Source organism: Salvia splendens, chromosome 3, assembly GCF_004379255.2.
Source record: "Salvia splendens isolate huo1 chromosome 3, SspV2, whole genome shotgun sequence".
NCBI lineage: Eukaryota > Viridiplantae > Streptophyta > Magnoliopsida > Lamiales > Lamiaceae > Salvia > Salvia splendens.
In genome coordinates this window covers 18,404,413-18,421,470 of record NC_056034.1, presented here as the reverse complement: position 1 = coordinate 18,421,470, position 17,058 = coordinate 18,404,413, and the positions used below count along the sequence as shown (strand labels likewise).

General features: G+C 39.3%; 2 protein-coding genes across 2 annotated transcripts; one reads left to right on the top strand and one right to left on the bottom strand.

The window, feature by feature from the left end:
* Positions 1-348: 348 nt before the first annotated feature.
* Positions 349-2,905, top strand: LOC121795339 (uncharacterized protein At5g49945-like). Its single transcript, XM_042193864.1, has 3 exons — positions 349-1,452; positions 2,221-2,424; positions 2,505-2,905. Exons 1-3 carry the CDS (start codon positions 397-399, stop codon positions 2,733-2,735), a joined length of 1,491 nt encoding a protein of 496 aa, XP_042049798.1. The 5' UTR covers positions 349-396; the 3' UTR covers positions 2,736-2,905.
* A 255-nt stretch (positions 2,906-3,160) lies between these two features.
* Positions 3,161-7,823, bottom strand: LOC121795338 (embryogenesis-associated protein EMB8-like). Its single transcript, XM_042193863.1, has 14 exons — positions 7,452-7,823; positions 7,271-7,360; positions 7,138-7,199; positions 6,920-7,020; positions 6,211-6,300; positions 5,557-5,679; positions 5,003-5,080; positions 4,680-4,765; positions 4,556-4,604; positions 4,347-4,403; positions 4,139-4,269; positions 3,864-3,947; positions 3,718-3,778; positions 3,161-3,590 (listed from the first exon to the last, which is right to left on the bottom strand). The coding sequence occupies exons 1-14, from the start codon at positions 7,712-7,714 to the stop codon at positions 3,234-3,236; spliced, it is 1,632 nt and encodes a 543-aa protein (XP_042049797.1). The 5' UTR covers positions 7,715-7,823; the 3' UTR covers positions 3,161-3,233.
* Between the last annotated feature and the right edge of the window lie 9,235 nt (positions 7,824-17,058).

Genomic DNA, 17,058 nt, shown 5'->3' with positions numbered 1-17,058 from the left:
TCAGGGTCTATACTCGGCCACCGTGCACCACCACCGAACATCGGACTATTCGGACTTAGGTAATCAGCGGGATTCATTATATAGTGTAAATAGAGAATGGAAGAGTGAAAGGAAGTTGTGGTGTATATATATAAAAATTTTGAAGAATTAAAAAAAATAAGGAAAACGCGTTGCATCGTTCGCCTCTCCGCGGTGGGGTAGACGATACTGCAGACGATTCCTGATCGAAGGCCTATCATCTGTGGACGAAGTATAGGGCACGGAGGATGGATATAGCATCGATCTTTCATAAATCCTATTCCGACTAGTAAACAAGTACGGCATTTTGATATCTTTTAGAAAATATAAATAGTCGAAAATACAGATCAAATCAATCAAGCACTCACTCTCTCAACAATGGCGATTAGATCTTCGTCTTCACTCATCAAATCTCCTCTCTCTCTCCTTCTCCCACGAGGCGACGCTTTCCTCTACCTCTTCGCCCTCCTCTCCATCTTCTCTCTCCTCCTCCACCACCTCACTCCCGCCGCCGCTCAACCCCACTTTGAGGGATTCGACGCCGATGAAGACGACGATTTCGCCCTCGGGGAACCCAAATCCGAGGAGTTCGTCCGGTCCTCTCCTCCTCCGATTACTCTGTCCACCTCCACCCCTGAGTCCCACCACGGCCCTCCCGAGACCGATCACTCCCAGATTCAATCCCCGCCGTCCGATCAAAACCCAAAGCCCGCGTCGTTTGACTACTGGGATGAAGACGAATTCGAAGGAATCCCTCCGACTGAACCTATCACTGAAACTGCTGCTGCTGCTGCTTCCTCTCAATCGGATCCGGTCCCGAGCTCCGAGGATTCGGTTAATGATCTGAACTCGGATGCGAAGGTTCCAAGGAAGATTACCTCGTTTACCGTTGAGATTGCTTGCGTTTCATTCATAATCGTGTTTGCCATCAACTATTTCACTGGGAAAAAGGAGAGTGAGAGTCTGGCTTTGGCTTGGGCTAGGAAATTCGCTACCAAGGACTCGATCTTCGACAAGAATTTCAGCCTCTTGGGAGTCGGCGAGACGGACGACTCGCCGCTGCTGTTGCAGGAAGGGAAGAGTGTGTTCAAGTTCTACGCGAGTGGTAGGAGGTATTGCTCGGGATTGCTGGCGACGATGGAGCTCAAGAGCCGGCACGATTTGATTTCTCGGCTGTACAACATGGTGGTGCCCTGCAAGGATGAGATCACGTTTGAGGTTTACATGAATGATGACTCGATGGATCAGGTGGTTTTTTCTTTGGCCAGGAAGAAGATGGCCAAGACGATGCAGAAGGAGCTGAGGGATCTGCAGAGGTTCGCTGGGCTAGTCAATCCCCCGAATGGGAGGAAATGGCTGGCGGATGAGCTGCAGGTGGTTTCAGAGTCCAAGGAGGTTGCTGCCGATTTGATCACTGATGCTGTGCTTGATCAGGTATTTGTCTATGCATTATCACTTCAAATTGCGGTGTTTATTTGGTGATGGATTGCTACTGTCAACTCTTATGTGTTCAATGATTTTGAAATTTAGCAATGGGATTTTTGTATTCAGGGTTTAGCGAGGTTTTTCTCTAAACTCTTAGAATGAGCTATATTACTGTTTTGGAAACTCTTGTTTTGATAATAACAATATATGTTAGTATCATAATACAATCGTATATAATTATTAGGACTCTGAGATAGAGTAGAGTTTGATTTGCGCAATAATCTGAAGAAAAATTACTCTGGTTATAGCACACAGCCACACTATGCATCATGTTATTTCATTGGCATTGCGGTGAAACGGTTGGAGCTTTGTTCATAGTATTAAGTGTTGCAAGCAGTTGTGTTTAGTCAACCTGTAGATGTCTTATTATGATTCATAAAATGACGAGCTTTGAAGTTTTGGGGATATGGTAAATAAACTAAACCTTATGTTCAATCTTGCCTAATTTTTGTTTATTTCCAAACCCATATATGTTTGTTGTATTTGCACCAATGTTGTGGCATCTTCATACTTGGCATTTGTCTGTCTGGTGTGTGAGATTGCTTTCCCTTTCTCTCTTGATACTTTTATCTATTGTCTTGTTGTCGTGCCTTTTATTCTGTTTGATAGAAAAGTTTGTACATGCTTTTGTATTAGTACATGGAAAAGGAGGGTCTGGACAAATAAACCTCCTCTCTTCTTGAGCTTAATGTAATACACTCCTTGGAATTAATACAGGTTTTTGGCGACAAAGCTTTTGAAAAATTTGGAAAAGGTTTCATCTCAATGCATTTCTCGGATCAACAGCCGGGGTCAAGCAAAAAGATGCTCATATTTAAGTTTGCTCTCCCTGATGAGAATAACATGGCTGATATGACTCGTTTGGTTGCTCTTGTACATTACTACATTGACCTGATTGGACGATACAAGCTCAGTTCACATGTAAGTATAACATCTTATTCGATATGTTTTCAGTATTGTGGTTTAAAGGGTTACTTAGTGAACTACGGATTGTATGCCAGGCTCGATCGAAAACAGAAGCAGCCAGAGCAAAGGTTGCCCAGGAGCTGTACAAAGAACTTCAGTATGCGAGACAAGACGCTTTGCAGAAGAAGAAGGCCGAGCAGAGAAAGAAGTTGGAGGAGGCTGAGGCAAAGCTGAGTGCTGAGGCTCTTCGCAAGAAGGAAGCCAAAGACCGTTCTCGCCAAATGAAGAAGGCCATGCCGAAAATGAAGATGACCAAGGCTCATTAGATCTGAAATTTCAGCTTTAGACAATATGTCATTGTTGTCGTTTACATTTGGATTACGGCTGTCTCCAGTGACTAGAAATTTTTCTTACATGTATGCCACAGTCAGTTTGGTCTTTTTTCAACCTCGATACTTTCAGTGATGCTTGAATATAGCAGTTGCACTAGTCCTAATATGATGTAACACTTAGGATCCTCTTATTTGGAAAAAGGTTTTGGTCCATACCACTTACAGAGAAATGGAACTTATATGAGGACTAGTAAACCTAAAGCAGCATTCTTTTTATTTCGTATTAGTATTGTTTTTGATGAATGGAACCTAGGATCTATTGTTATTGTTTTTGATGGATGGATTCCGATTAAAACAGAGTTAAATTAAAATAGTTATAGAATTTGCTGACTAAAAGAAGCATCAAAGCTTGGTAGTCGTCAGTAAAACTGATGCTATGTTTTTATATCTATCTCATGTGTTACATATAAATACAAGCATTTGAGGTGCAATTTATGGGGAGAAGAAACGAGCTTTAAATCTTTTTCGGAAGAAAACAGACACAGCAGAGCCAACGAGTGGCCAGGTAGTAAGGAAGGCAATGTAGGCAAGTAGCCACAGAGATGTCCGATTCTGACGAGAGAGTTGATTCAGGTGTTTCATCACCGGAGCAACAATGGTGGCCATACCTTGACCAGTATTTGGTGGCTGGCTGAGTTCATCATGGATTCTGTCTCCAGCTTTATTTTGTTCTTGGTGTTCGACTTGTGTTTCATCGCTTACTCCACCAACCATGCCGTCTTCGGAGAGATGCACGTAAGGGGCCTGATCGATGGATGACTCTCCAGGGTTGACGGAGGGGACTGAAATCTGCAAGTCACCACCCAAAAATATGCTACTTGATCATTCACATTATACATAAATGATGGATGATATATTATTTTTGCATCACACAAAAACCAATCAGCATAGAATGAAGAAACAACTTCTCTCCCACCTGTATTTTCCGGGGACTGGATTGCAGAATACTGAAAAATTCATCCACGGCCCTTACCCACCTACAAAGGGATAAATCAAGTAAAAATGAAACCATACCCAACTAACTACATTTTAAAGCAGTTAATTCAGTTGAACATAGTTTACCAGACATTTGTTGCAGTTAACCCTTCGAAAAAAGGTAAATGCCCTCCATGTTCTGTTGTAGCTAACACAACGTTTTTATTTAACCTGAAAATAATTATGTATAAGAACAGGAAACAATAAAGGCACAAGGATCCTTGTTAGCATTGATTCCACGAAAATTTTCAAACAAGTTTGGGGTAGTTTCTCTCTTTTCCAATGTCTTTGTCTATCCATACTTTAGAATCACTACATATGCAATTGAAAGTTGAATAATAGTTGATGAACAGACTATATACCTGCACTCATCCCATGGGATAGCTTCGCGTGTACATATAGGATCATCTAAAGCACTGATGCAAAGAAAGGGCACCATTACACTTCCCACAAAATTAGCACTGCTACAACGCCTATAGTAGGTATCCACGGTCTGAGGAAAACCATGAGATCATTCAGTCCTTCAACTTTGGATACAAGGAGAAGATGATTCCTAGCATGGATTATTACCTCGTAGTTACCAAGAACACGAGTTGCTGAATCATCAAAGTCCCGAACTGAACGTGACTGTTGATGTGAGGTTTAATCATGTTTAATCATCTCCATTCAACATAAATCAGAATTTTCCAATGAAGTTATAGAATCCATAATAATTTTGGAACTCAAATGAAAAACATTGTTCGAATACCAACGATTGTGTTTATAAAATCAAAAGGAACCTTTTGAATGCCTTCCCAGTTTGAAATTCGAGAAAGGACAGCTTCATGCCTAGAAATTTGCACACAGTGAAATGTTCAATTAAAGAAAAAGAATGAATGAAGATGAGCTAAGTTGATGAGATACATTTGGGCATAGTCTTTCAAACCAACCGCCAACGCTTTGTTGTAAAGCCTCTGTATGAGTTTACGGTTCATAAATCTGTCACATATCTGGAAAATGACAGGGAATCCAATTTAGATTATCCTAACAACATACATCATCACTGTAACAGGAATGTAAATGTTAAATGCATTGTTCTCTTGGAAATCTGATATAGATTACATAAACAACTAAAAAAAAGATGATATAAATAAAACAAACAAATAAACACTAATGATATGCAAAAATGAAGCAGATATGAAATGACAAAAAGCAAACAAAACTGGTGATAAGACACATGTACCAACCAAAAGATCCCAAGGTGAACAGATTGCTGCAGCTCCAACCACAGGAGCATTCATTCCCTCCTCAGCAAGGTATTTTATCTGAAATCACAAGTGAGTGAGAAATACGAACTAGCGAGATGCAAGGCCTAACTGCACAAAAACTCATTGAGCAATGACTTTCAAAAGAAGCTCAAGGCAGGTCACTGTTGTATCATCCATGATTCAACCGGATGCATATTTCCTTAGGTTTGTTAAATCGTGACTTATGTATCTAGAACTTACCTTTTTTAACAGACTTAACAAATATAGGCATGTAAGAGCTGCACAGTTGACATATTAAATGCAAAATTAAGAGCCAGAATCTGTTGAACTATTGTGATAGAATGGGTGTATTGACCCTCTTCGAAGAACTCCTAAGCTGAATAAAGTATTTCAAATGATATGTAATGTTCTCTACTAAAAGGCGGTCTTACAGATCCTTGCAAGGGAAATCCATATGCTGTTAAAAGAGCACAGCTACAAAAATATACCATTAGTGTCTATATTAGAAAAGTATAGAGCACAAGTATGTATACCAGCATGTTAGCACCTATGCTAGTGCCAACTACATATAACGGAGCCTCTGGGTATTGGCAGTGAATATGGTTGATCACATTTCTTATATCCTCTGTCCATCCACCATTGTAGAAGCAGTCCGACTGTAAAATATGTAAGTCAGAGATGTTTTCAACATTGAAAACTACATGAACTGTTTAGACATAAGAAGAACTGTTTTATTTAGACATAATTTATACATAAGAAGAACTATTTTATTTTCCATCCAAAATAGATGTTCACCTGATAGATTTGTCCCTATAGGATTAGCCTAATGAAAGGAGTTTGTGTATTTTTATGTTCCTTTTAAGGGATCGTGGTACTCAAGCTCCGGCCTTATTTCAATCTTCTGTGGATTTTATTTTATTTATTCAATAACTACAATCAACTGATTTTGAATATTTTATTACCATGCTGTTATCTAACTAAAATAGATAATCCAACTTATTATTTTTGAGTAAAAGATTAAATCGAATCTAAAAAACAAAACTAAAAAGTGGTGCAGAACTTCAAAGTAATTTAAATCCAAAAGGCACAACTGAATTCAATTATAAATGCAACAGCCAGTTGTACACTAGTACTTCACATCCCCCCATCAGAACAGATGCTATCAGTATTCAAATGTTAATACTTACAGTAATCGATACACCACCAAGTCCTCGATGATTGCTTACAACTACGTTCCATCCTCGTTTAGCCATAATGAATGCCAGATGTTTAACATACTGCGTAACAATATTAGCAGAGATCAGGATGGAAGAGGGATATCACAAGAGGTGAGTGTGAAGTGTTAGACAAGCTACGAGAATGTAAAAAATACAATGAAAATGAACGAAGTCCAAGATGAAATATGGTTACACAATAGAAATTAATCAACTTTAGAAGATGGACGGATATAGAAAGGCGATAGTCTACTGGCCACCACACTACGGTTTCAAACGTTGGTGCTCTGGGAATAAATAACACTAGGCATAGTCTCTCAGGAAAAAAAGGACAACATACTTTGCTTTTAATAGGGTGCCATGGTAGACAAAATAGGGTGCCTACAAATTAATGCAATACATACCTTATATTCTCTTGTACAATATATTTGTCCGCTTTGGAGACTAAAACTAGTAATGATATCGTAGTTGTCTAAGTGGAAATGAGCTTCATATTGCACATTTAGAATAATGCAAATCAGAAAAGTAGAGTATGATTTGTTTTGCTGTTTAGGTCATTATGATGCACCCAACAAACATGCCACCAATCAAAATTACAATTAAAAATATAATCTACTTATAATATCAAGTTACTTGTTGGCTGATGCATTACACCATTAATGATATGAGGTAGATAACTTACAGCTGAATCAGATGCACTTGTCAAACCAGGAACAATAATTAAGATGGGATTTTCACCATCTTTCTGCACAGGACCATCAACTTGAAAGGCTTGCCCCTTAACTTCAACGAACAATCAAAGCCAAAGCGAGTTAAGCAGTGTCATATATGGAAAAAATGAGGTTTCTTCATTGTGATATATCAGCTAGTCTAAGAGTAACATATCGAACAAAACAATACCTTGGGCATTCTCGACCCAATCCAAAGCTAGAGTTCCACCGTCAGAGGTCATAAAAATGTGCCTGCATAATGCATCCAATCAGTTCAAACATAATTCCAACAAGTTCAAATACTCAAACATAACTATTCTCACCTTTTGTAACTGACAGCCGGGGGATTTCCAAAATAATGAAGAAAAGTTGTCTGAAGATTTGGACTACATAACCATGGAGTTGATAAATACCTTATTTTGAAAGAAAAAACAAAAGCACAAGTGTTAGCTGCAAAGACAATACAACAAAGTGCGGAATCATCAGAAAATACTATTCTGATACCTTCCATGAAGAGTTTTACACTTGGAAACGACGTCGCGGTAGAGTTGAGAGCAAGTATCGATAGTCAAAACCACCGGCTGCCCCCTGAATCCGGTGAACAGGTCTTGCAGGAAATGAATCTCGAGAAAATTGTAGAGGAAAACGATTAAAATCAACGAAAATCCCAATAAATGATGAGTGATCGGTATCAACGAAGCCGCCGTGAGCAACATCTCTAACGGAGACTCAACCGCCGTTAACTCAGTCCTATTTATTGGTTCCATTGTCGTCGCCGATTAATCGGTGATAAATTGATAATGATATGCACGCACAGTCACACGCAGTGCGTGTTTTGGGGGAATTGAGAAGGAAGAAAGTAGTTTTGTCCGGTAATTTCCCCCAATCATGTTTGAGAATCGCTTTGACTTAGTTTCATCCAATAGAAATCTTACACGGAGACAAGGAAAACATATTTTAAAGAATACCCCTAAGAGTCACATTTGGTGTGAGCACGGATTTTAGGTAATGTAAAAAATAGTAGATTGAACAAGTTAGTGAAATATGAGGTTTATTTTTTTTATATTGATTTTATAATAGAATGTGAATTAGTGGAATATGAGACCTACTTGCTATTAAAAGTAAAACGTGACTCTTATGGTGAAACGGATTAAAATGATAAAATGTGACTTTTATTGTGGAACGGAAAGAATAATATATACCAGAGAATAAAGTTTGAGAAATTAAAATTGTTATTTTTGCCAAAATAAAGTGACTCGGTAATCTTGGACGTCCTTGAAATGTGAATATATTTAAGGAATAGATGATTGAAGTAGTACTCATGCAACTTCGGTAGAAGAAAATAAATACTCCTATTTTAAAACTCATGGCGTCTAAAGGTTTAAAAGTTAAAATCATTGAGTTCATCTAATCCTTTTTTTCTTGTACCACTTTTGTACTTCTTCTATTCCATAATAGATGTCATATTTGAGTAATAGTACGAGATTGGTAAATGAAGAGAGAAAATAATTTATTTATATTGATGTGAGACTGAACTTTTTCTAAAAAAAGAAATATAACATCTTTTGTGAGACAAACTAAAAAAGTGTGATATTTATTTTATGAGGGAAATAATTTCTTTGGAAATATTGTCTTCTTTTTTATTTATGGTAAAAAATTCTATTCATCTCATTTGAAATGACATATTTTTCTTTTATGTATATCCAACTCTAATTGACACATTTTTTAAAATAAAAAAATTAGCATCTTTATTTTATTTTTTTTCTACTCAACTAATAAAATAATACTATTACATAAAATCTAGTGTCAAAAAGAAAATGATTCACTAAAAATGAGATAGGCGGGTATTAATATTGTGATAGACTTCGGGGTTCTTCATAGGCCCAGTTTTAGGTTTGTGGGTAATTAGACTCAATCTAGCATGTTAGGCTTGTGCCTCACTTAGGGATTATTGTTACAAGCTATACTTTAATTTTACAAATATATACTCCCCATCCTTAATAAGTTTTTTGTATTTGATTGGCGCTAGTTTTAAGAAATTATACGACTTTTATATGGAAAAAATAAGAGAAAAAAGTTAATGGAATATGGATATACTTTTATATACTTCCTCCATCTCACCGCATGTGATTGATTTCTATTCAACATGTAATTTAGGAAAATAATATTTATTGAATAAAGTAGGAGAGATGATAAGATAAGAGAGATATAAATTGAGTAAAGTAAAGAGATTAAGAGTTTTGTTTTTAACTAAAAATGAAAATCAATCATTTGTAGTGGGACAATCAAACAAGAAAAATCAATCAATTGCAATGGAAAAATGAAGTACTACTGCTTGGTTTTATAATAATTGTGGGAGAAATTAGTTAATAAAACATGAAGTCTATTTATTAAAAATGACAAAAATGAAATACGCTATTAATAGAAATTAAACAAAAATGATAAAATGAGATAATTAATGTGGATCAGCATCTCAGCATCACTTTATTAAAATTCAAGCATATCTCACAATTTTTGACTCCACTAATATTTTGAAAGTCATGTACACATACACTTTCTCACTTTTTCGCAACGAAGTTTGTATCATGAAACAAAGCCATTGCATTTTACCCATACAAAAAGAACATAAATACTCTATTAAAATTGTGATTAATAAATTGAAGCAAAATTAGAAGCTGGTGAGAGATGGTATCCACAATCCACATAGAGGTAGGAATTGTTGAGTGTGCACACACAATGGTATGATTTGCTTCTCACTTCTTATTGCCCGCAGGGGCGTAGCGCAGTTGGCAACGCAGGGGCAGATCTTGCTGCAATGATTTGCTTCTCACTCATTTTGCTTATTTGAGAGAGTTTGTTGTGCTCAAGTCAAGTCGATGATTGACTACGAGCTTGTTCTTTTACAGTTTTGCCTTATGATAGATACTGTTGCTATTTTTGCTTTTGTGTTGTCTAGCTATCTATGACTTGGATGGTGGTGTTCCCTTGTTTTTTGCACCTTGCTGATTTATATTGGACTTGTGTTGTGGCTCGATTATATAAAAAAAGATGTATTCTCTCATTTTATAATAAAGAATCTCTTCAACATATTTAAATTCAGAAATATATGTTTTGTTGGAAGATACACAATATCGTATAATATCACGGAAGATACACGAAGATCACGAAATCAATTATAATTATTCTTTCCCTAATTCTAGCTAGGGTAAATCATATTTGTATCTTACCATGTGTAGAATTCCTTAGCCTATATGAGGCGTGTAATCCCTCCACATTGTATATACTAGAATACATATAAATTCTCCTCTTCAACATGGCATCAGAGCCATATAATCACAGGCTCAGAATATAATCTCGTCATTGCCCGAATACCTGTCCCGACCAGAAGGCGGCGACGGACGAACCGGACCTGAAAATAGCAGAAGGAGACGATGTTAAGAATGGCGATCTCAGATTGAAAGCAAGCAAGAATGTTACAGTAGCATTCAAGCTAAATGGAAGAAATTATGCACTATTGGCCCGACTGATGCGGGTAGCCATTGGAAGCCGAAGGGCATTGCGGCACATCACCGGGGTGCCGGAACCCCCAAAACCAACCGACAAGCAGTTTCTGGAATGGGAGGAGACCGATCTGGTGGTCTTCTCCTGGATCGTGGACAACATGGAGATCGAGATCGTGGCAGATTTCGCACACCATCAAAGTGCGAAAGCTATTTGGGATAGCTTGGCTGTGACGTATCAAAGTACGTCCGATTCATACTTGATCTATGACCTGGAGGACAAGGCCAGCCGGATTGTCCAAGGGGACACCGACTTGGAGACCTACTGGAGGACCTTACACGGAGTGTGGATCGAAATCGACCGTTGCCAGACCAAAACCATCACGTGCTGCGACAAAGGGATAGGTGAATATTGGAACATCATCAATCAGCGACGATTGTACAAATTTCTGGCGGGATTAAACCCCCAGTTCGAAGGAACCAGACGGGACATCCTCAAGGAAAGCCCGACGCCTCCGGTAGACGTCGCATACGGCTGGGTGAAATGAGAAGCCGTACGACTCAAAATTATGCCGTCGACTAGTCCCGACTCAACCACAGCAGCGAATGGAGTCAGACTCGGCTTTGGAGCCCCACAAACCAAACCCCGTACCCAACCGACGCCGCCTCGACCTGGACAGCCACCCACTGCTACCAACAGCCGCCGTGGAGCCACCAAGCCCGACAAAACAAAATTATGGTGCTCTAACTGTGGAATGAACAAACATACCCGTGAGAATTGCTTCAAACTGATCGGGTTTCCAGATTGGTGGGACGAGAATCAACAGGGGAAGGCCAAACTGGCCATTGGAGTAGGGGAAGCCGGCGGAATAGACAACCCCACTCGAGGACAGGACGCGGACGGTGTCCCTCCACACGGCGGCGGCGGCAAGCGGGCAGAGGAGGTCGGACAAGCAGCGTTCGCCGGGCGATTTGGGGGAGTGGAGAGCGGCGGATCAACCGACGAAGGAGGTAATGGGCTAGGGTTCATAAAACCTAGCCCATATGATTTTTTGAACTTAAACCCCCATACTTCTCTTAGTCCACAGATTGAACCCCAAACTCCCATAAATTTGCAGTCTGACCCCCGAATTATGCATGCAGCCCCCCATACTTCACAGATTGACCCCGAAACTCCTGAAAATTTGCAGTCTGAACCCCGAATTATGCATGCAGCCCCCCATACTTTGAATAATTCAAAAAATGACCCCATACTGTGTGATGATTTGTTTATTAGCCCCAACAGATTTGAAATATTGCATGAATTACCTATTGCTTGTGCTGTACAACATAAGTCTTGTAAGAAAGATAATCGGTGGATTTTTGACTGTGGAGCGACCGATACAATGACTCATGATAGACAGGATTTTGTGAATTTTTGTGGGGCTATGAAAAGTCATATACAAACTGCGGATGGGGAACTTACGTCAGTAGAAGGGAGTGGGACAATTGAGATATCCCCAACGTTGAAACTGTCAAACTGTCTTTATGTTCACAAATTGTCGCAGAAATTGATGTCTATTAGCCACGTGACAAAGGAATTGAATTGTACATTACTGATGCATCCCAATTTCTGTGTATTACAGGATATCAGGACGAGGAGGATCATTGGGCGTGGCACTGAGCGTCAAGGCCTCTACTATGTCGACGAGATGGCTCACCAAGACAGTGCCGCGATGTTGGCTCACGGATCTGCAACTCGAGACGCTTGGTTGTGGCACAGACGTCTAGGTCATCCATCTCTTGGTTAGTTTAAATTGCTTTTCCCGAATTTTTCGCATCTTAAGGATTTTGAGTGTGAGTTATGTGTTTTGGCAAAAAGCCACAGACAGTCTTTTAAACTTACTGAAACTCGTGTTAAGAGTCTTTTTTCACTTGTTCATGCTGACGTTTGGGGCCCTGCGCCCGTTATTGGTGATCATGGTTTTAGATATTTCTTATTGTTTGTGGATGATTGTTCAAGAATGACGTGGGTATATTTTTTGAAAAACAAATCAGAAGTTTACGAAAAATTTGTCATTTTCTACAAACTAATCGAGACTCAATTTCAGACATCCATAAAAATCCTTAGGTCTGATAATGGGAGGGAGTTTGTTAATAAAGAAATGTCAAATTTTTTCTTGAACAAAGGGTTAGTTCACCAAACCTCGTGCCCATATACCCCCGAACAAAACGGAGTAGCCGAACGGAAAAATAGGATCATTATGGAGATAACTCGTGCTTTATTCTTTGACTCTAATGTTCCAAAATTTTTATGGCCCGAAGCGGTTGCTACATCTGTTTATTTGGTGAACCGTCTCCCTACAAAAATCTTGAAAATGAAAACCCCGTTGCAGTTTTTATCTTCTCTAGCCGATGTGCCTGAACCTCTTACCATACCCCTTAAGATCTTTGGGTGCTCTGTATGTGTTCATGTCCCTAAACACGAGAGAACCAAATTTTCTGCGTGCGCAATAAAGTGTGTTTTCTTGGGGTATGGAATAAATCAGAAAGGATATAGGTGCTATGATCCGTCGTCTAGGAAGATAATAACGACCATGAACTGTAACTTCTTAGAATGTGAGTACTACTACACCAATTTTAGTGGTCAGGGGGAGAGTAGAACCATTAATCGGTCAAGTGGACCCCTAAATTGGTTCGTGCCATCACCAAGCGAATCTGCGGCGGAACTAACAGAGACAGCTAGCACTGTCGCCGAGCCCGTCTTGTCACCGGCAGAGCCTCCTCAGTCATCCACACCCGACCATTCTCCTCCAGTGATATCCGAGGTAACCACTGAAACTGATGTCAATAGTGCAACTATTCCTAACAGTACTGATGTAGAACCCGTGGAGAATGCTGCAATTGATGGGGACACTGGACAGTACATCCTCCCCAACAGGAGCACAAGGGGCGTCCCACCTAAGAGATACAGTCCCGAGCGTATATCAAGAAAAAGCAGATATTCAGTGGCGAACTTGGCGACGGCAAATCTGACCAAAATGGCAAAGGCCTTTATGGCCGCACTATACGAGGAAGAAGAACTTCCCCGGACAGCAGAGGAGGCAATGGAAATCCCACATTGGAGGGAAGCAATGCTTGTGGAAATGAAGGCACTAATGAAGAATGAAACATGGGAAGCATGTATGAGACCAGAAGGATCTAGACCCGTGGGATGCCGGTGGGTTTTCACAATCAAGAGGAAACCAGATGGATCGATAGACCGCTACAAAGCAAGGCTAGTGGCGAAGGGTTATACTCAAACCTATGGAGTCGATTATGCAGAAACTTTCTCACCTGTAGCCAAGATGAATACTATTCGTGTGCTATTCTCTATTGCTGCGACGAAAAACTGGCCACTGCATCAGTTTGATGTAACTAATGCGTTCTTGCACGGGGAACTAACTCGGCCAATCTATATGGAAGTTCCACCAGGGTTCAGTGAGGAGTTCAAGGCAGGGGAAGTATGCAGACTCAAAAAGACACTTTATGGTTTGAAGCAATCACCAAGGGCGTGGTTTGGAAGATTTACTGAGGTCATGAAGAAATATGGATACCAACAGAGTAATTCCGATCATACTCTGTTCATAAAAAGGAAGGAGGGAAAGATCACTTGTCTAATTATTTATGTGGATGATATGATCCTTACTGGCGATGATGAGGAAGAAATCAGAAAGTTGAGGGAGAACCTGTTTACCGAGTTCGAGATGAAGGACCTGGGTCTATTGAAATATTTTCTAGGTATTGAAGTAATGCGATCAAAGAAGGGAATATTTATTAACCAACGGAAGTATGTTCTGGACCTCTTGGCTGAAACAGGAATGCTAGATTGCAAGCCGGCAGAAACCCCGATGATGCAGAATCATGGTCTACGACTGACAGAAGGAGCTGAACTCACTCATCAAACGAGATATCAACGTCTGGTGGGTAAACTTATCTATCTCTCCCACACTAGACCTGACATTGCATATGCCGTGGGAGTAGTCAATCAATTCATGCACAAACCCCAAGTTGATCATTGGGAAGCGGCTCTAAGAATTGTGCGCTATCTGAAGGGAACACCAGGGCATGGGATCCTATTCGAGAACCACGGGAACTTAGAAGTACACGGGTTCACAGATGCAGATTGGGCAGGGAACCCGAATGATCGAAAGTCGACTGCAGGGTACTTTACCTTCGTTGGAGGTAATCTGGTGACTTGGAGAAGCAAAAAGCAAAAGGTGGTAGCAGAAGCAGAATTCAGGGGGATCAAGAGTGGGATAACGGAGATCCTATGGCTAAAGAAGTTACTGACGGAACTAGGCTTGATGTCAAAGGAACCGTGCAAGCTCTTTTGTGACAATAAAGCAGCGATCAGTATATCTGAAAATCTGGTACAACACGATCGAACGAAGCATGTTGAGGTAGATCGACATTTCATCAAAGAAAACATAGAAGCAAGAGTGATAGATCTCCCATATGTTCGTTGAAAGGACCAGCTAGCAGATATCCTCACGAAAGCAGTTGACGCTAGAAGTTTTGGTGAAGTATTAGGCAAGTTAAGAATGGGAAATCCCCTTACTTAACTTGAGGGGGAGTGTTGGAAGATACACAATATCGCATAATATTGTGATCCCTCCACATTGTATATACTAGAATACATATAAATTCTCCTCTTCAACATGTTTTAATAAATTTTGTTCATTTGAAATGTATATAGAGAAGAAGAATATTATTATTACAATCATAGCAAAGATATAACTAGAAAAAATTTAATGCCCCAACAACAAGTATTAATGCGGTATGGATGAGAGCCCATGATTTTTATGCTATTACGATAATTAAAACATGGATAAATTTTGTTTTTTTATATGTCACGGTGTCATTGTATTTGTATATTTCAGTAGTTCGATTTTGAGTACTTATGCATTTTCATCCGACATAGCTCTTTTTAATTGCTACAAATAATATATAATTCATAAATTTTAATCGATACCCAGTATACATGGATCGATTAGTTTACGAGAGAGTAACTTTTCTAAATAATTTTTTTCTTACCTTATTAAAAGCTTCTATTATGTTATAGATTTTCATATAATAAACTTATAGTATTTTCATTTCGAAAAACAAAAATTCCGATTTATATAAACTTTGCATAATTTTGAAACGAATATTAACATTAAATATCTTAAACTATCAAACAATATATTGCAATTTTGAACCCGCTCCATTTAAAGCCAAACAAAGGTTGCGTCTTTATTGTTGGAGGTGATCAGATGCAGAAAATTCATGGTTTAGTATTTGAACTTGAAAAGAAAAAAATGTCGTTTGTTTGTTAGGACAATGTAACGTATCAGGTCGAAAAGAAGTCAGTCTAAAATATCTATTTGTCCGAGGAATGAATTTTCTAAATAAAAGGTAAGTAAATAAAAAATTTTAACTGATAAGTAGAATAGACAAGATAAGATAATTTTTTGTTTATAACCATCGTTGGTGGATACGAGTAATTGATTTGTTGTTAGAATTCTTGTAGACAAAACGTGCAGATAAGGTCCTTGTAGTTGCTAGCTAGCTACTTCATATATGAGGTCCTAATTTTCCGAATTCTTTTACTTTAAAAATGAGTGATATTATAAAAAGGCTATAGTATTACAAGTAAAAAAAAGCTATAGTACGTATTAATTTATTAGTATTACAAGTTCAATCTTTGTTGGAAAGAAATCATAGGAATTAATATGATTGATTCCTAATTGATCACGTACCAAAATTAGGGAGATTTCCATTGATTGTATTTACCTTATGTACATAGTGTCTTGCCTATAAAGATTGTAATCTCTTCACTTTTTATAATCAAGAAAGTAAATACAGAACCAAATTCCCTTGTTCTTCATGGTGTCAGAGCAGGAATTAGGGCTCAGAAAAATTTCATCCTAACCCCACCAATACCAAATCTCGGCCAAAAGGCAGAAACCAAACTCAGAAACTAGAAACCAGATTCTACACCACAAACATGTCAGATTCAGATGAAGAAAAGCCAACCGAATCCTCGAAACTGAGGTCAAGCAGGAATGTTACCGTGGCGTTCAAACTGAACGGGAAGAACTACCCGTTATGGTCGCGACTAATGAAAGTCGCGATAGGAGGAAGGAGAGGGTACTCTCATATCACCGACGAACCACCAGAATCGGGCAGCAAGGGGTACCGCGACTGGGAGGAGACCGATCTAGTGGTCTTCTCGTGGATAATCGACAATATCGAAAACGATATAATTGCCGATTTTGCTCACCATCAAACAGCCAAAGCCCTGTGGGATAATCTCCGGATCACGTTCGAAAGCAAGGCCGATAAGTATCACATATACGACCTGGAAGACAAGGTAATAACAATCAGACAAGAGGATTTAGATCTGGAGACATATTACCGTCGAATCCACGGACTATGGATTAACGTCGACCGAAGCCAAAAGCAGCCAGTGACGTGCTGCGACAAAGGGATCAAGCAGTTCAGAGAGCACACAAATGAGAAGAGGCTTATTAAATTACTCACGGGACAGAACCCGGAATATGACGGAATCCGGCGGGACATCCTCAAGGAAGAACCATACCCCTCAGTCA

Coding starts and splice junctions, on each gene's coding strand:
- LOC121795338 (XM_042193863.1), bottom strand. CDS start 7,714: ATGGAACCAATAAATAGGACTGAGTTAACGGCGGTTGAGTCTCCGTTA. Junction 4,270..4,346: donor GTGTTCTTGGTAACTACGAG/GTAATAATCCAT, acceptor GGTTTTCCTCAG/ACCGTGGATACCTACTATAG. Junction 3,591..3,717: donor CCAGTCCCCGGAAAATACAG/GTGGGAGAGAAG, acceptor GGTGACTTGCAG/ATTTCAGTCCCCTCCGTCAA.
- LOC121795339 (XM_042193864.1), top strand. CDS start 397: ATGGCGATTAGATCTTCGTCTTCACTCATCAAATCTCCTCTCTCTCTC. Junction 1,453..2,220: donor CTGATGCTGTGCTTGATCAG/GTATTTGTCTAT, acceptor GAATTAATACAG/GTTTTTGGCGACAAAGCTTT. Junction 2,425..2,504: donor GATACAAGCTCAGTTCACAT/GTAAGTATAACA, acceptor ATTGTATGCCAG/GCTCGATCGAAAACAGAAGC.